The sequence below is a fragment of the Acinonyx jubatus genome, chromosome E4, assembly GCF_027475565.1.
Source record: "Acinonyx jubatus isolate Ajub_Pintada_27869175 chromosome E4, VMU_Ajub_asm_v1.0, whole genome shotgun sequence".
NCBI classification, from domain to species: domain Eukaryota; kingdom Metazoa; phylum Chordata; class Mammalia; order Carnivora; family Felidae; genus Acinonyx; species Acinonyx jubatus.
In genome coordinates this window covers 53,930,153-53,949,779 of record NC_069395.1, presented here as the reverse complement: position 1 = coordinate 53,949,779, position 19,627 = coordinate 53,930,153, and the positions used below count along the sequence as shown (strand labels likewise).

At 37.8% G+C, this 19,627-nt stretch overlaps 1 protein-coding gene across 6 annotated transcripts in view; it reads left to right on the top strand.

Annotated features, from left to right (window-relative positions):
* The first annotated feature begins 609 nt into the window (after positions 1 to 609).
* Positions 610 to 19,627, top strand: part of SUCO (SUN domain containing ossification factor) — a 90,859-nt gene continuing 71,841 nt past the window's right edge. For 5 of the 6 annotated variants that reach the window (XR_008293324.1, XM_053209663.1, XM_027046428.2 and 2 more), the window contains exon 1: positions 610 to 743. Coding sequence is in view for 4 of the 6 variants with exons in the window: in XM_053209663.1 (XP_053065638.1) it covers positions 682 to 743 (62 nt within the window). In the remaining 2 variants the exon portion in view is untranslated. The remainder of the gene's footprint in view (positions 744 to 19,627) is intronic. The other variant, XM_053209664.1, reaches the window with a different exon arrangement.

Here is a 19,627-nt window from a genome sequence, read left to right as displayed (position 1 = left end):
GCGGACTCGGCACTCCCTGGGCGAAGGGGCGGACCAAGGCGAAAAAGACAGCTGAGGGTCACGAGGGTCCTCTCCGACTTCCTGAATGTGAGCCACTGACCGCGCGGACTTTGAGGTGGGCGGGGCGGCGGCAACACCGGCTCTCGCGCTGTGTGCCCTCCCCGCTCCGGCTGCTCCGCCTGAGACGTCGGAGGGGGCGTGGCCCGCGCGGAGGCTGGTGGGGGCGCGAGCGCCGCGGGACGTGGGTGACGCGTCTTCTTCCAGCTCAGCGGTGTGTGAGGTGGCGCGGCCCCGCCGGCGATTGGCTGTTGGGAGACGAGTACGCTGCGGCCGTTGGTCGCCGGCAGCACGGAGGGAGAGCCGGGGCGGGCGGGGGGGATATGGGGCGGCAGTGGCGGCGGCGGCGGCTGCAGGAGGCGGGCGCGGACGAGCCGGCGGCTGCGGCAGCAGCGGCAGTCCCAGGAGTCCTCCTGTGAAGCGCCCCTGTCGGCGCCGCCGTGGGCCCCTCGGAGAGGGCGGCCAGTACGCGAGCCGCTGAGGAGCCGCTCCCCGAGCGCCGCAGCCCTAAGGACTCTCGGTCCCATCCTCGCGCTCCTGCTCCGGCTCCTCCATCTTGGCCTCGGCAGTGGCGGCTGCCGGGAGGATGTGCCGCCTTCTGGCAGGGGGAAGAAGGAGGAGAAGATGAAGAAGTACCGGCGGGCCTTGGCCCTGGTCTCCTGCCTGTCTCTGTGCTCCCTGATCTGGTGAGTTGCCGCGACGATATGGGAGTTTCCCGTGAGGGGCGAGGGGAGCAGCCCGGGTCACCCCCCCCCCCCCCCCCCAATCGTCTTGGCTGTTAGGGTGCGGGTCTCCAAGGCCCTTACGGAGCGACACACGGATTACTTCGCGACTCTCCCGCTGGCCGGCCTGGCTGTGCTCTGGGAGATGTTCACGGTGTGTTTTAGAATGTGCAAAGTGGAAGAGAAAGGTGCCTGAGCAGAATGGACCACCTGAGTGCCTTTGTACTCAGTGACGGTGCCGCTGGGAGACGGTGGGGCGTTTGGGCAGTTCTCAGACAGACGCCAGGTAAGTTGCTCGGCTTTCCTGCCAGCCACTCGCTTTCGTAGTGTGAGAAGGGCAGAAAGAGTGTCGGATGTGGTGTGTTCCCGACGAGCGATTTTAAAACAACGTGATTGTCACGAGGGTGAGAGTAATGTACAAGCAGTAGTTTGGGCCATTTCTTGCTGTCTTTGGCCTCGGGTGCACTTGGGGCTGCTGTTCTGGAAACTTTGGGGGACATTATGAAGCACTTTGTCAAGAGGTAGATGATGGAAAGCCGTTGGTTCAGTAGAGTGTCTTAGGTGTCGTGTGTACAGCAGTTTCTGCTGATGTCCCCTCGTAATGGGACGATAAGCCCTGTGTTTTGAAGGCGGGAAGGGTGCTTTGTTCCTCAAGTTTATGGAGTTTCTGTTGATCCTTGGCGTATTGGGGCGTCTTTGAGGCGCGAAGAGCGTGTCAGTAAAAGGGTTGCTGTCATCGTACTGGGAAAAGACATTTCCCCCCTCCGACGGAATTTCTTCAGAGATGTGTGACGTTAGCTGACTGGAAAGATGCTTCTTCATTCAGTGGTTTGCTGTTTATTATATTAAAGTCGAGATAAACTAAGTTCCTTGTGTTGTTTATTTCTGGAAAACACCAACAATGTCTTCATTTTTACCGGTGCCCAATGGATTCCAAAGATTCTGAAGTTGGAGAGTTGTTGCTCATATCAAAAAATAAATAAGAGGAAAAGGAAAGCCCTTGCCTGGCTGAGGAATTTTGATTGGAAGATTGATAGAAGTTTTAGAGAATAAAACATTTGGCCTTTTGACTTTAATTCCAAACGCTTTTAACAGGAGCACTGTCCTTCCCTCTTTCTGCTTGTTAGTATCATGTTGGGTATGAAGAAGTGCATGCAGGAGATGAGTCCACTCACCGCATTTTAAGTTTAAATTTGCAGGTGAGATACCAAGCCCTTTTGCTCCTATCCACCTTTTCCTGGGGGCTGCTTGGTAGCGTATGGGTTATATGTCATTTCTTTCCTCTTTGTGCTTGATTTTGCCCATCTTTATACCATGTTATTCTTCACCAGCACTTTCTGAAACGGCTCCTAGGACAAAGGGTATGCTTTTCATTCAAGTTTAAAAATGTATCAGTATCTCTGATTTTTTTTAATTGAAACATATTTGACGTGTAGCATTGTGTAAAGGTGTACATTTGTATATTGTCATTTGATTGCCATTATAGTGATAGTTACTACATTTATCCTGTCCTGTAAAATGATCATTTCTTTTTTGTGGTCAGAGTAGTTAAGACCTAGTCTCAGAGTAAGTTTAATGATTGTCATACAATATCATTGTCTACATGCACTATATCCCACACCAAATCTTCAGGACTTAGTTATCTATTAGTTGCAAGTTTGTATCCTTAAACATGATTTTTTTTTTCTTCAATTTTAATGGATGGTAGAGATGAGATCAAACATTACAATGTATTTTCTAAAATCATTTGTGTATTTAAATTAACCATGCTTCTGTTACTTGGTGTAACTTCTGGCTATCTTTTGTTTAGGCTTACTTCAGTATGGTTTCTCAGCTTTATTCATTAGCAGTAGTGAGAATATCATGACCTGTCAGGGGGGAAAAAATCAGTCAGCTTAGTATTGAAAGTAGTAGTCATAAAGTTCTGTAAAGTTTGTTGACTCTCACAGTGAAGAATAGATGTTGAGGGTTTCAATAAAGAGTGAAAAGTTTAAGAAAGTTTAGGTTAAGAAACAATTGAGGCAGTATATTTTGAGATTAGTTTGGACTGCCAAATTTGGGGATGTTTTAATTATTCTTTACTGAAGCCATTAAAAGGGCATTGAAAAGAGGACATTTAGACTTGAGATTTTCTTGGTAGGGTGATGATGCGATTGGAGAAGAGCAGTGGTACATGGTAGCGATGGGCAGAGGGTATGTTATGTCTTTGAGACATAATGAAATATTGAAATTATTGCACTGATTCAACTGAAGGTCTAATTCTTGCTACCATGTGGTCTGTATGTCATTTCCCAACATCTCTATTCCCCCTTTACCAGTAATAGATATGGTAAGCCATTGTGGTGTTCAACAGATGTTTACAGAAGAGTTAAGCTCCTCTTAGTAGCCTTTTTTGTCTTCTTTGTCATTCATAAATTGTCTCAAATTCTGTGATCAGTTTCTTTTTTACACTGTATCGTTTTGTAATTTATGAATGCTGTGTGCTCATACTACAGTACTCTAGTTTCTAAGGTTCTCCTCCCTCCTCCAACCAATATAGCTGAATTTTGTTATCTCTTTGTTTATACTCTCACATTTTTATAGGTCTTGATTATGTTGCCCTTCTCCTTTTGTCTTTTCAGCCTAGAGTCCTAACCTTAGAGTACTTTCACACGAAACCCATCCTTCCATCTTACCATTCATTCTGGTTGCTGTTTTTTACTTTTGCATATATTATGTGGTTCTTTATCAAGTACTACAGAGTATTTAGATATAAATGTACCGTAGCTACAGTACAGAGTTATAATGATAGCTGATATTTATTGTCATCTATCTCTGTGTCTAGTTTATGATGTGTACTTTACACATTTTAGCACATTCACTCTTCACAGCAACCCTATGAGGTAAGTATTATTGTAAACCTCATTTTTCATTTTATAGTTAAGGAAGTAGGAAAGTTAAGTAATTTGGCAAAGTTAGGCAGCTATTAAGTTTAGGAGCTTAGATTGGAGTCCAGGCAGCCTGACTCGCGGTAGAGGATCCTGACTGTTGTCAAAGGTCAGAAGGCCTGTATTCCAGGTATGGCTCCATTGCTTACTAGATATGTGTCCTTACACATTGTATGTAATTTCTTTGAACCTTAATTCGTATATCCTAAAAGTAGGAAAGTAATTCATTCACACCTCATGGGATTGTTAGAAGGATGAAATGAGATCATCCGTATGACAGATCTTTATAAAATAGTAAGGGTATATTATCTATATATTTCATCATAAAATATTCAACAAAGATTTTTCTCATGCTCATTATGTATCATACATTGTTATGGGCATTGAAAACCTCAAAATAGGGTAACCAACTTAATCCTGGTTTTCTCAAAGTCCCATGTCCCAGGAATTCCCTGTATGATTTCCTACTGCTGCTGTGACAAGTTGTCAAAAATTTAGTGCCTTAAAACAGCATACATTTATTATCTTACAGTTCTGGGGTTAGAAGTCCAAAATAAGTCTTTTTTTTAATATTAAAAATTTTTTTTAATGTTTATTCATTTTTGACAGAGAGAGAGAGAATGTGAGTGGGGTAGGGGCAGAGAGAGAGGGAGACAGAATCCAAAGCAGGCTCCAGGCTCCGAACTGTCAGCACAGAACCTGACGCGGGGCTCGAAATTATGGACCGCTAGATCATGACCTGAGCTGAGGTCAGACGCTCATCCGACTGAGCCACCCAGGCACCCCAGAAGTCCAAAATAAGTCTTAACTGGGCTTAAGTCAAGTGTCAACAGAGTTGGTTCCTTCTTAAGTCTTTGAGATAAAGAATCTGTTTCTTGGGGCGCCTGGGTGGCTCAGTGGGTTAAGTGTCCGACTTCGGTTCAGGTCATGATCTCACTGTTTGTGAGTTTGAGGCCTGTGTTGGGCTCTGTGCTGACAGCTCAGAGCCTGGAGCTTGCTTCAGATTCTGTGTCTCCCTCTCTCTCTGTTCTTCCCCTGCTCGCACTGTCTCTCTGTCTCTCTCTCAAAAATAAAGAATAAAAAAAATTAAAAAGAAAAGAAAAGAATCTGTTTCTTGAACCTTTTCAGCTTCCAGGGCTACCTGTGTTCTATGACTCCTTCCTCATATCATCCTAACCTCTAGCTTCAGTCCTCACATCTGTTGTGGACTGATCCTCCTGCCTCCTTTTTCAAGCATTTTTGGGATTACATTGGGCCCACCCAGACAATCCAGGATTATATCCCCATCTCAAAATCCTTAATTTAATCACATCTGCAAAGACTATTTTAGCACGTAAAGTAACATATTCAGGGATTAGGACTGGAATATCTCTGGGAGGCATCTTGCAGCCTAATATACTGGGCCTGGCAAACTGAAGATTGATCATTGTCCTATAGGGGAAAAAGATTTAATCGGTGCTTTAAGCAGTGGATATTCAAAAATTTTTTAGTGTGCCCCTCCCAGTGAAACCATGTGCATGCACCTTTAATATGTGCTTGAATGTTTATAAGTTATATGCGTGTGCCAGTATGATATTAGTATAATAGAATACTAATAAGTTACATAAATTAGATGTTTAAAAAAGATGAGAAAAATAAACAATCTTAATACTTTCTGTTAATAGTACTTTTTTATTCTCAAGTAATAATTTCTGGTCAGAGCGTTGTGATTGACTGACTAGATTATTTTACATTGTGATGTGGTTGAAGAATAGCTTGTACTAGTTAAGAGTCTTAGCCCTGCAATTTGTTGGCTTGTACTTGTGTAGTTATTATCGTTGCAGTCTTTGCAGGAATTTTTTTAAAGCTACTTCTCCATGTTGTGAGAGTCAGTTTAGTTAAAACTAAATAATATAATCCCTAACTGTACTTAATCGGGCACATGTAAACACCAGTGCATCACAGTGTGTTGGAAGTAAACCCCACTGTTTGTGAAACTTCTGTTTTTTCCTTAGGTTTCTGACTACATAATCCTTGCTGTTATTGACGTGTGACCAGCTGACCTTCAGAACAAGTGTAAATCCTTATATTAAACTTAGTAAATCTTGATTAATTAAAAAAAACCACTATTTTATAGAACCATTTTATGTTCACAGCAAAATTGAAATTGAGTAGAAGCTACAGAGATTTCCTACATACTCTGTCCCCACCCATGCATAGCCTCTTCCATTAATCAACATCCCTTACCAGAATGGTTTATTTTATTTTATTTTATTTTATTTTATTTTATTTTATTTTATTTTATTTTACTTATTATTTTAGAGAGAGTGTGTGTGTGAGCAAAGGAGAGGGGCACGGGGGAGAGAGAGAGGTAGAGAATCTTAAGCAGGCTCCATGCTCAGCACAGAGCAGAACACAGGGCTCGATCCCACAACCCTGGGGGGTCATGACCTGAACCAAATTCAAGAGTCAGACACTTAACCAACTGAGCCACCTAGGCACCCCTGATTTATTTTTAAGACTAAAAAAAAAAAAAAAAAAAATCTAGCAGCCAATAGGATCTTCTTGGAGAAGTTCATATTTAGTGCTAATGAGAAAAATCTGACATTTTAACATGCATCTAACATATATAATAGTTACAAAAAATAGTTACAAAGGTCTTTAGGAACACCAAGGGTAGAATTTGTATTCTAGATATGGTTCTATCACTAGCTATATGTTGTTGGACAAGTTATTTCTGTGAGTCTCAGTTCACCTGTAAAAATGGTTTGCGAGATGGATAGTTCAAGATGGGAGTATTTTGTTTCAGGCAGAGGGAAGATTCCTAGAGTATATGTGGGGCCAGATGGGAAGGGAAGCTAGGCCAGGTTTTGGTGGGATTTGATTATTGTGTAGATGAACTTACTGTTAAACTGGCTAAGAGGATGAGCCAGTGTAGTAATTTAAACAAGAGCAGGAGGTCAGATTGATCTTTTAATTAGATCGCTGTGGAGATAGAGTAGATTGGACGTGACAGACTGTGGAGACTGGGAGCCCTAATGTGGCAGTCACACTGGAGAGACTTGATAAATATTTAAATCAAGGTTGTCTGTTTCGGTGGCTTTTTTGGACTTAGTAGAAATATTTCTGAGTGTGTCATCCAGTTTTCATAGACTTTAGAGGTGATATTTCTTGGTTTGTGATTTTCTGTACCTCTTATCTTGCTTTTTCTCTGATAATTTTGCTGGTTTCTTGCTCATTTGTTAATATGCATAAGTGAGCAGAAATAGAAGAAACAAGAAAAATATATAAGCAGTTTTATCATTTTTAGGATAATGATTACAAATACCCTTGAAAATCACAACTCTGTCTTTCATCTAGAGAAATTATTTTCTTTGTTTTGTTTCTGTAACTTTTTTTTAAGACCATAAGTCTTTTCTGAATAAAATAATAAATATTCAAAATAAATAATAAAAACTCCCTGTTAAAATCATTGGATGACATTTTTTTGTAATAGTCTTTCTTGCTTGTGACTCTAGGTAATGATACTCTATATCCTAAAGCTGCTAAGAGAATAGGTCTTAAAAGTTATCACACACACACACAAAGTTGTAGCTGTGTTTTGTGGGTGTACTTTGTGATGATCATATCACAGTCTATACAAATATTGAATCACTTACTATATTGTATACCTGAAGCAAACATAATATGATATGCCAGCTGTATCTCAATTTTTAAGTAAGTCTCTCTTGTGGTAAACTTTGGGAAGTAAAGTTTATCTTTGCTCTCGGATATACATTCCAAAGAAAGTGTGTGGTACTTAAAAGAGGTATTGGGTTATTAAAAGCAGTGTCCGATCTTTTCAGGCAAGTTTTTAGATGAATCCAGATTGCCTAAGGGAAAAAAATCTGTGAAAGAAGATGTGACAGGGAGGCACAACACCTTTGTTAAAACCCCAACACTTGTGTCCAATAAAAAATGGCAAATACTTTATTTATAATATCCTTTGAATTAGTTTTAAAAGAGGTGGATGCATTTTATAACAGCTTCTTTAGATTGTTAAATATTTGAGGATATATTGGAATGGATGCAGGTAGTCGAGTTGGCTGGCAGTGAAAACAAGCAAAAGATACACCTAACTTATCTTTGGACATTGGTTATTTCATTTTTTCCATTGTTCATGAACTCCTAAATTACTCTTTCCCCTTTTTAACTGTCTGAATAGAGAAATAGGTCAATACATAGAGAGCTAACATTCTAGTGCGCGTAATGAAAGGGGAGAGAACATTTTATAAAAAATTTTAGTGCTTTATTCTTTCAAGCCTTCTTCAAGTAGAAACATGTATGGGATACTTCAGTAGTTTATACATAACTGGAACCCTTTATTTGAAACATAATACATTGCAGATTACACTTTAGTGCCAATTGTATGTTATTTGTTTTGTTTTTCAAGGCCATATTTTAAAGTAGTTTCAAAAAATAAAATTGTTCATGTTACAGAGAAATGAGAAATTACTTTTGAGTGTTTGCAGTATCAGAATGTTAATCCCTTGGGATAAACTTACTTCATAAATGCAAATTCTTTTGAAAGAAAGTTTGATTTTATTTTAGGACTTTATTTTGTAATGAATCATGGTTAAAATGGTTTTATACTTTACACAGAAGTAACTTTATACGTTACATAGAAATGTTTTATGGCTCATAGGTACTAAGCTAGTTTTGTATTTCTTGTTATAGGATATTTGTAATCTAACAGGAGAAAATATGTAAAGTGCTTAAAACAGTGGCTTGCTCATAGTAAACACTGTTATAGGAGTTCTTATTATTCATTCTGTCTGGGTGCTTTGCTACAGTTAGAAGGGCAGAGGTGTCAGGGTTCAGAAATAGGAATCCATAAATTCATTCAAAGTGTTATTTGGTTACCAACAGTGTATATGGTGTGGTGGGGAATACTGAAGAGGCAGGAGACCTGAGCTCTGCCCTCGGGAGTTTACAAGCTGGTTGTCAAAATACACATACACAGATACTAGTGTAGTGGAGAGGGAATAAAACTAACTTAGACCTCAGTTGTAATACTTTTTTGCATTATTAATAGTGAGTCTTTTTTGGGTGTTTATTTCTGGTCTAAGTGTTTAATATCCACTAACTTATTTTATCCTTATTACAACTCTTTTGAGGTAGACACGCCATTTTAAACATGAAGAAAGAGAGGCACAAAAAAGTTAACCAACTTGCCCAAGTTCTCACAGCTCTTAAGCAATGAGCCAAAGCCTGAGTAGGCGGAGTCTGAGCCTGTGTTTTTACCACTACACTGTGCTGCAGGTAGTCTGGTAGATGGCCTTAAGTAAGTTTCTCTACCTTTTCTTTGTGTGTTAGTTTTCTTCTCTGAAAATGGGCTGACTGGATTGCCTCAACTAGGAATGGACATTAGAATTATTCATGAAGCTTAAAAAAAAATACACATGCCTAGGATTCTTACCTTGGGGATTCTGTCTCAGTAGGTTTGGGATATTTTTGTTCATTCCAGTCATTATTGCTAGATTAGATGAATTCCGAGATTGTTTTGTACTTTTAACATTCTGAGATATCTGATTTGAACATTTGCGAACAATACATAAAGCTGAATTGTTCGGTTGGTGCTTAAAGAAGGGAAAAATTAGGCCTGGAGTTGTCAGGAAAGACTTGAGTTGGGTTTAAGAGAATATGATGTGTGGCTCATAAACTTTGCTTCTGTCAAATGTAGGTGGTTCATGAACTGAAATAAGAAGTACTCGTGCTGCTAATATGAATTATGGTCTTTTCTGTGTGTGTGTGTGTGTGTGTGTGTGTGTGTGTGTGTTGTGGGTAGATACTACTTAATTGTCAAGGAGAAAGAGAATAAATGAGATAATGTACTTGATATAGGTGGGCGTGATAGTAAGCAGACAAACCTGAGTAGAAACTAAAAGCTATATTTCGGAGATTGTGATAGGTTTTACAAGCCAACCCAAGGAGTTAGACACTAAAGATTCAGCAAGAGAAATGGAGTTCCAAGAATGGTATTTCGACATCATTGTGCTAGATATATTTCAGAGAAGAGTGAGTTGGAGGGATGAATACTGAAAACAAGCAGTTAGAGTAATTGAAGTTTGTCACAACAAGCACTTGGTAGTAAAAACGAAGAGGGTGCATTGAGCAGAATTTTTGAGAAAGTAAATCATCTGGTTTGGTGGTAGATTGGCCATTGGCAGTGCAGTTTAGTAGAAATAGCATTGGTCTAGGATTCAGAAGAGAACTGGGTTTTAGTTTGCCTCTAACAAGCTCTTGTTCTTCAGTACCCCCTTTCTGTCATCCTTAGTGTCAAGAGATAAGTTTACTGAGGCTTCTATGTGGTGAGTTCTGTGCAGGATTCTGGTGGATAATACAAAGTAGCTGCTTTCTTAGAGCATACTGTAGTTGAGAGAATAAATGCTAGGATCTCAAATTACAAATCTGTGCAATAAAATTCAAAGAGAGAAGAAAAGTTATTTATTTATTTTTTAAACTGGGGCAACGAGAATAATTGGACATGGTCAAAAAGAAATGGAAGAGTTGCAAAAGATTTGATAGGAGAAGGAACTGTTGAGACAGAGTGGAATAATCCAAGTGGAGACATTGTATAGGCACTTAAAAATGTAGACTTGAGTGCAGATAAGGTTTGGGCTGGAGCTGTCCTCATAGAGGGGATCATTTTTGAAACAGCCCAGTTGACTAAACATGGAGTTCTGCAGATACTTAGAATAAAGAAAACTGCCAAGCAAAGTAAAGCTCCTCCTTTCCCTGTAGAGCTTTACTTTAAAATGAAAGATGGAAAGAGGTTTAAGGAGGCCATTCGAGTGGTCAGCAATATAAAATGTCTCAGATAAGGCTGAAAAGCTTGAAAACTAAGAAAAGGGTCTTGTTTTCAAAAGAGGGAGGTAATTGGTAAAAGTTTATGGGAGTGAAAATAAAAGACATTTGGAGAGCTGGTAGGCATGAGTTCTCAACGCGTTTGTTTGGCAGCCAGGGAGATAGGCTAGAGTAGTCTCATACTTGTATGCTTCACCCCATTCTACACAGAGCCACTAGATTCATCTTACTATCACACAACTTTGATTATGTTAGTCTCTTGCTAAAACATCTTTCAAAGGCTCCCATTTTCCTGAAGAGTAAAACGTTGAAACGTTAACCCTTACATGAAAGGCCTGAAGTCTGACCCAAATCTACTTTTGTAGTTTTATTTTTCACTGTTCTTAGATAGGCTTTCTGTTATAGCATGGCTGACCTGTTAGCTTTATAGTAATTTCTGTGGCAACTGTCTTTGTAGTTTTGAGTTGAAAATTAAGGTAGCAAAGGTATTGTGACTTGGTTTTATAGGCTAAATACATACCCGATGAAAGTTTCTTAAAATATGTCATTATCAAGTACGTTTAGTATATGATTATTTTCAGCAGCTTTGAGGACAGTTGCATTGGCTGAATTTCTAATGGTATGTTAAGATGTAAAAAGAGGACATACTATATTGTTTAATAAGTGCTATCCCATGCTGGATCCATGAAAGTACAGGCAAATTTAGTGAAACAGTCCTCTAATAGATTTTGATACATGGGATAATTAAGCTAAGAGAATACAAGACCAATCCTACATCAGAATGAAGATTAAAGATCAGAACTTTTGAAATTCAAAGGTTTGATTAGAAGCAAACATAGAGTTTTCTTCAGCTAAGCTCTATAGTTCCATGTGATATGATTGGAGATTGCTGCGGTAGCCAAATAGAATAAAAATTGGGAGGAGAAAGGGGCACACACAGTTTGACTTCTTCCTATCAGCAGGTAGACCTAGCAGAAGAGAAGCAACCTTAAAAGAACTCCCAAGCTGATAACAGATTAAGAAGAATATCTGTCTTTTAATACGTTGTAATTGAAAGAAAGTAGGAGGCTTATTAAGCAAAAGCACTGGAGGCCCAGTTATCTTTTGGTCTTTTTGGATTCTGATCAAAATGGCTTCTATAATATTTACCCATTGCCCACAAGTCTCCCTGTATTTAGAATTTCAAATTTCCAGGCAGTAATGTTCAAAAACCACAATTTTCACTGTTGCCTGAAAGTTAAGTTCTACTTTCCCACCTATTTGTTTCATAGGTATCTTTCCTGGAATGCCTTTTTGGTTTGTTTGTGAAGGAGTATGTGGGCAGGGCATTACTTTAACCACACTGCCATAATTGAATGGCTGGCACTATGTTTTCATACTAGGGATTAAATACATACTTCTGTATTTAAGAAGCAAGTCTTCATTGCCCAGTTCTGTTTTTTCTTTCACCATAAATTCTGTGATTACTGGGCTCTCTCCCTTTTCTAAGCTCTTATCAAAAGCTGTTCCAATCCATGGTCAAAGGAAGAGCTCAGTAGATTGCTGTGCTGAGAACAAGGCAGTAAGTTCTCTGTCCTAAGGTGCTCAGTGTCATGTGAGGAATAGAAATGTAAACAGTTAATTTCAGTTCAGGGTTGTAGAAAGTGCTCAGACAGAGATATGCCAAAGGGTTGTGGCCAAACCCTAGATTGACGAAGGCACGAACGTGTCCTAATCCCTAACTTGTTCCTGCCCCCAGAAAAGAGAATAAGAATTTAGTCAGGTTTTGGATGGTGAGGAGTGGGCGAAGGGGCTGAACAGTATTAGAAGAGGAAGCAGCATGAGCCAGAGACTTGGAAGCATGAGGCAGCATGGCATGTGTTCAAGGAGCAACTACTAGTAATTCTGTATCACTGAAGCATGATGTGGGAGGCAAGGAGTGGCAGAAAGTATGAAGCTGAAGACTTAGGCAATAGAAGAATTTTAGATATTTAAAAATAAGCAGGGAAGCTTGAATTTTGTCATGGAGAGTCAATAAAAGATCTTAAGCAGGAGAACGGTAGTCTGACAACTTAGTGTTAGGTTCTTGGCATTCTGAAGGGTTGATTTGCAGAGGTGGTAAGATCGGAGTTAGGGAACTCTGTTAGGAGGTTGCTCTAAGTAAGACATGAGGGCTTGAGCTAAGGGCAGTCATAACGGATGGAGGAATGGATTATAGAAATTTGAGGTAAAATTAACTGGAGATAGTGGAGTCAGGGTGAAGGAAAAGGAGTAGTATAGATGTTTTTCAGGTTTATTTTTTTTAATGTTTATTTATTTTGAGAGAGAGAGAGAGTGCACATGAATGGGAGAGGGGCAGAGAGAGTGAGAGAATCCCAAACAAGCTCCACATTCAGCACAGAGCCTGGTGTGGGGCTCAATGCTATGACTGCAAGATCATAACCTGAGCTGAAATCAAAGGTCAGATGCTCAAGTCGACTGAGCCACCCACGCACCCCTGTTTTTCAGGTTCCTAACTTGAGAACTGGGTGGATAGCAGTATCACATGATGAAATTAAGGATATATGAAGGGGAGATTTGGAAGAGGAAGATTTTTGTGTTCAAGTTTGGATTTAGTTGTTTTGGAGATGTCTTGGAACATGAAGGGAGAGAGATTCAATTTTTAAATGAAGTTAATTTTTTTGCAACATTAATATAGGTATCATTGAAGGGTTTTTAAGAAAAGGACCAGTTTGAAGAAGATAATAAGGGCTCAAGATAAAAGTAGCCATTAGCCAAAAACTATGAGAGTAAATGCAATATCCCTAGAAATGAAGTAGAGTATAAAGGGAAGAGTGAGAACGGAACCCTGGAAGCACCAGACTTTAATCTGTAGTCAGCAGAAGCAGCATATCAGCAGTCTTCAGAGAGGGATGAGAAGCAGACATGTGTAATTTGACAAACCAGAGGAGAAGAGGGTTTCAATGGAAGTAGCAGAGAAATCAAAAAAGGTAAATTCTGCTGCTACCATACTCATTTCAGTAGTTTAATGAAGGCAGAAACTAGAATTCACCTGGCCGAGGGCTAAGTAGAAGGTAAAGAAATGAGACTACAAGTATAAATGACTCTGGAATTTGATAAGTAAAAGAAGATAGATAGGACAGGAGCGCAATAGCTGATAACAGTAGCTAACATTTGAGTGCATATTTTATGCCAGGCTAAGCATAGCACATGCATCATTTAATTTTCCTCATAATAACTCCATTTTAGAGTATCAGTATTGAGGCACACAGGTTGTATAATTTGCCCAAGAACATACAACTAATAAATGGAGGACCTGGGAATAACACTTGGGGATCTTGACTCTTAGGTCCATGTCCTAGTCACTGTGCTGCAAAACTTCATATTTATCTCCTGTTGGCAAGAGAAGTAAACATTATTCCTCTTTTGGGATAGTTCTTATATTTTTGTTACGCTATAACTGACCTTGACTAATACCATCAATTGTTGAGTGAATAGATTGTTATCTCACTTTTCTTTTATCTGTTGACCAGAGAATATGAAATATGAAATATGAAATACAGCAATAAAGAAAGATGATAGGCTTTGGAGAGGGAGAAATCCAGGTTTGCAGTGACAAATTGAATAACTTTGGGCAGCTTAACTGCTGAGCTTTAGCTTCTTTATTTGTAAAAATTAGACTACTACTTTCACCTAAAAGTCTGAACAAACAACAAAACAAAACAAAACCCAGGGATGCTTGCGTGGCTCAGTCACTTGAGCACCTGACTCTTGATTTTGGCCTAGGTCATGATTCCAGGATCGTGAGATTGAGCCCCACATCAGTCTCCGCACTGAGTGTGGAGCCTACTTAAGATTCTCTCTCTCTCTCTCTCTCTCTCTCCCTCCCTCCCTCCCTCCCTCCCTCCCCTGCCCCTCGCCTGCCCCATTCATGCATACACGCTCTCATAAATAAATAAACAAATAAATGCATGAGTTTTTTCTCGAGACATCAGGTGCTTAGGATTGGATTGCTTATACTCTGTTTATACAGAGTTCTACATGGATCCCCTTTTTTACTCTATTTTACATGATTACTCCTTCAGTTTCATTCCTCTTTCCCCCCATTTTAGCCATTTACCTTAGAGTATATATGATGTCTTTCCAGTCAGCTTTCATGTATTTGATATGTTTTCTTCCAAAATAGTCTTGTTTTGCTTGTATATTATAAAATTCATGCAAATTTTGGTATGGTATGATACCAAATGGTATGGTATGATGCTGTTAATCTCATTCTTTTTTCTACTTGTCCTTTAACACTTTTATTTTTACTTGCTTTAGTTCTTAGAGTCATCATTAAAATGAATTCTAAGTAGTTAATGTTGTGGCAGATGTCCTCAGGAAAGCCTGATACCATTCATTCATTGTGCATTTTGTGTGTAGACTTCTAAAGAGAGACTATATATCAACAAATGCATTTAGGAGTATTCTGTTCCAGTTGCCTGTCTTTTGTTATCCTAGTACTGTAGTCTAATTAAAGTGGTTTTGTAATAAATTTAATTATCTGGCAGGGTGAACCACATGTCTTTGCTTTTTTTGTTAATTTAGTTATTCTTGGGCCACTTTTTTTCTATATCATATTTAGAGCAATAGGATCCTTCACGTATTTTGATAGGAGTCATATTTGAGTGATGAATTACTATCTTTACATTGCTGTCCCCAGCATTCCATTTATGAACATATTGGATCGTCATGTATTTATGATCATTACTAGAGTTAAACATTTTTATCTGTAAATGATTGTGTATTTTCTTCAGTTAATTTCTAAATTGTTTTATAATATTTGTTCTTGCTAATAGCTTATTTTCTGTTTGGTTTTTGCTGGGAGGAAAATACAGACTTTTTTGTTTCTTAAATTTTTAAAAAAAGTGTATTGAGAGAGAGAGAGAGAGAGCACACTTGTGTGTGAGCTAAGGAGGGGCAGAGAGAGAGGGAGAGAATCCCAAGCAGGCTCCACACTGTGAGCGTGGAGCCTAATGCAGGGCTCAAACTCGCGAAGTATGGGCTCATGACTTGAGCCGAAATCGAGAGTCAGACACTTAACCAACTGAGCCACCCAAGTGCCCCTGTTTCTTAAATTTTTAAGTTAAGATAATTTACATTGAAATGCACATATATTATGTGAAATTCACATAATTTATAGTGAAATGCACATATATTAACTCTGTATATAGTTGGATCAGTTTTGACAAATCCATATATTAGTGTAACTCGCACCCCATCAAAATATAGAACATTTGTATCACCTCAGAATGTTCTCCATGTCCTTTTCTAGCGAATCAGCTGAAGCAACCAGTGATTTGATTTCTGTCACTGTGGATTAGTTTTGCTAATTCTGGAACTTCATCTACATGGAGTTATACAGTATGTTCTTGTGTCTGGTTTCTTTCACTCAGCAAAGCATAATGTTTCCAAGATTTATCCATGTTGTTTAATTAATCAGTAACTCTTAGATTTTTATTAGGAGTGCATTGTATTAATATACTACAGTTTGTTTATTTCACTGCCTTTGGACATCTGGGCTGATTCCAGTTTTTGGCTATTAGAAATAAAACTACTGGGGACATTTTTGTATAATGCTTTTTGTGGACATAGTTTTCATTTCTCTTGAGAAGTACCTAAAAGTGGAATTGCAAGTGCTGAAACAGATGGGTATCGTATGCTTCTGGAAAGACACAACATCACTTATTATGGAGGATTCTGGCCTGGAATACATAACCTGAATCTGGTCATGAAGAAACATCAGACAAACCTCAAATAAGGACCCTATTATTTAAAAATAAAAGGATTGTGTTCAAAAATGTCAGTGCCACATAAGGTAAAGGCCAAGAACTATTCCAGGGTAAAGGAGACTCTGAAGACACATGATAAGTGCAGGACATGATCCTAGACTCAATTCTGTACTTCGGTGTAGTACAGGGGAAATGCTATAAGGACATTATTGGATTAATTGACACAATTGCAAATATGGATGATAGGTTAAAGTATTATGTCAATGTAACATTTGTTGAAATTGACAACTGCACTGTGTTTATGTAAGAGAATATCCTTATTCTGTGGAAATACATACTAAGGTATTTAGAGATAAATTACATGGAGGGAGAGAAAGGAGAGTGTGGGAAGGAGGTTGTGAGAGTATGCCATGAGCAAGTGACAAATGATGGAAGAAATGGGGCAAAATGTTACCAATAGTTTGATATGGGTAATGAGTTTGTGGATGTTCTTTGTACTGTGCTGACAATTCTTTGGAAGCCTTGAAATTATTTCCAAATAAAAAGTGAAAAAAAAAAAAAAGAAGAAGAAAACAACCCTGGGTTGGGATTTTTCCCTTTCCTATGTGCAGTATTGGTTAATCCACTCAAATTTCCTTAATTATCATTAGTTTATTACAATTATTACTTTGTGCCAATTTTGCTATTTTTCTAGAAATATCTATTTCTTGTGAATTTTCAAATATATAGGTATTTATATAGTTTGTAATATTTTACAGTTTAAAAAATCTGTTTTGTCTGTGGTATTTCATGTTTTTGTGCCATGTTAATTCACATCACCAACTCTCCTTGATTGGTTTTGCCAGAAATTCATCTTTCTAACATTTTCTTCAAAGAACTAAGTTTTGTTTTTCTTAATCTTTGCCTTTGGTCTTTATTTCATTGATTTCTGTCCTTATAGCCTTCTTTCTTTTTTTTTTTTTTTTGTAATTTTTTTTTTCTCCGATTTACACTATTATCTCTTTGAGTTGAAAGATTAGCTCTTGTTTTGAAACTAGCTCTTCTTTGGAAATAAAGTTTTCCTGCCGTTGTCTTATCTGCATCCCACCAATTTGTCTTATCTGCATCTCATCCTACCAATAGTAGTCCTCCACTATAATATTTCCTAAAGTTTCTCATTGTTTCCTCTTTAATGGAAGGATGATTCTGCTGCATAATTTTTGTTTCCAGGCTTAGGATGTTGTTGGGAATCTTTTTGTTACTTCAAAAATTGTTGCAGGGTAGTTGGAGAGTATAGTTTATTAGATCTTCAGCCTTTGGAATTTGAGTCTTCTTTTGAAGTTTTAGTGTATGGTTAGTATTTGGGAGATATCCCATGTGTGCTTGAAAAAGAATGTTTATTTTGTATTTGTTATAAAGTTATATATATTTGGTCAAGCTTGTTTCTTATATATAATGTAAATCTCATGTTTTCTTAGATTTTGTCCGTGTATTATTTTGTAAGAGATAATTTAAAATAGGCTACCATAATTTTTGATTATTCTGTTTCCACATGCAGGTTTGGGGGTTTTATATATTTCGAAATGATATTTTTGGGTGCATATATGTTTATAATCATTGTATCTTTTTACTAAGATAAATAATAAATCTGTTAGTGACATAATGTTTATCAATTTAATTCAGTTTTGTCTACTTTGTTTTTTTTAATGTTTTCTCAATGTATCTTTACTGAAATTTTTAATGAGTTGAAAATTATACCTAACATTTCCTAATAAGCTTCTGTATCTAACATAATATCTGGTATGTATGTATTGGTAGTCTTAAGTGCTGATATAGTTTCTTCAGTATAACTCAGAGAGAAACGACATGAACTCATTTGAAAGTTTAATAGACTTCAGTTTAGTTTTGTCCTTACCTCTGCAATTATTAGGCTTGGCTCATTTGCATATTAGCATATTCTTTATTGCACATTAATGTGTCCTGGAATTCATTATTACATTATTTTGCTAGATTTCTTTGATAAGATTATAAAAAGTAATTGTAAAGGTAGCTAGTTCAGTATTTCTAAACTAGGCAGTTGTAAAATAAGCTTCAAGGCTTAATTTAGTTGCTGTATCCTACAGAAAAAAATTCCTGAGTCCTCCTCCTGTTCCCTTTGTTAAGAGTTAATTGATGTTCCTTTACCCTAACATTTAAATCTTAACAATTGTTTTTTGAAATATATAGTTGTAACATACCCTTGAAAATAGCACAGTGCCTGGCAGCATTAAACTGTAGGTTCCCACTGCAAGAAAAACTTCACCCACTGCATATTCAGGTTGAATCTGTCCATTAAGAAAAGACTATGTACTGTCATCTGGATGCAGACATTCATTCCTTCTGTATTGTGGTACTTTTTTTTTTTTTTAATCTATAACCATTAAGACCATATCTAAAAGAGCTTTTGTGGAAATTATAGGCAAATAACAAATATTTGTCATTAAAATAGATGGATATATGTTTAATCTGTTAATATATGGTCAGCCTATTTTTGAGAGTGAACAAAAAAAGATACACATATTAATGATGTAAATAAGAAACTAAAATGGAGTGCTCAACAATTTGTAATGTTTCTGTTGCTTTTGAGCTCTATATAGCTTATAATTTATGCATATGATTTTTGTCCACTTTGAAGAATTTTATTCTGGCAATTATACCCAGGCAGGTATTACAATAATATATGTTGCAAATAGATACAACATTGAATTATTTTTTCTTTCTGTTTAAAAGTGGGCAGAATTCCAAAACTTGTTCTTATGGGAATTTAAAGACATCAAATCGTAGAAAGGCGTGCAATAGGCAGGCACCTGTTGCCTAGCTTCAATAATGATCAATCTCTTGTTATTCTTGTTTTATTTCTCTCTGCTCCACTTCTTAAAACAGCTTTTTCAGGGGCATAATTGGTATACAATATACTACATAAATTGGACAATTTGATACCTTTTGGTATATGTATACATCCATGAAACTCTCACCAAAAGCAACTTAGCAAACATATCCTTTACCCTCAGGAATTTTCTCATGTCCCTTCGTAATCCCTGCCTTCTGGCCTCTTTCCTGCAGGCAGCCACTGATTTGCATTCTGTAGCTGTAGTTTAGTTTGCATTTTTTGTATTATATAAATGCATTATATTTTGTATTATATAAATTCCATTATATAAATGGAATCATGCATTATATACTTTTTTTTTTGGTTTGACATCTTTCACCGAAAATAATTATTTGGAGAGTTGTCCAGGATGTTGTGTTTCAGATTAATATCTTTTTATTGCTGAATATTATTACATTACATGTCTATAGTATAAATTGTTTATCTGTGTACCTGTTC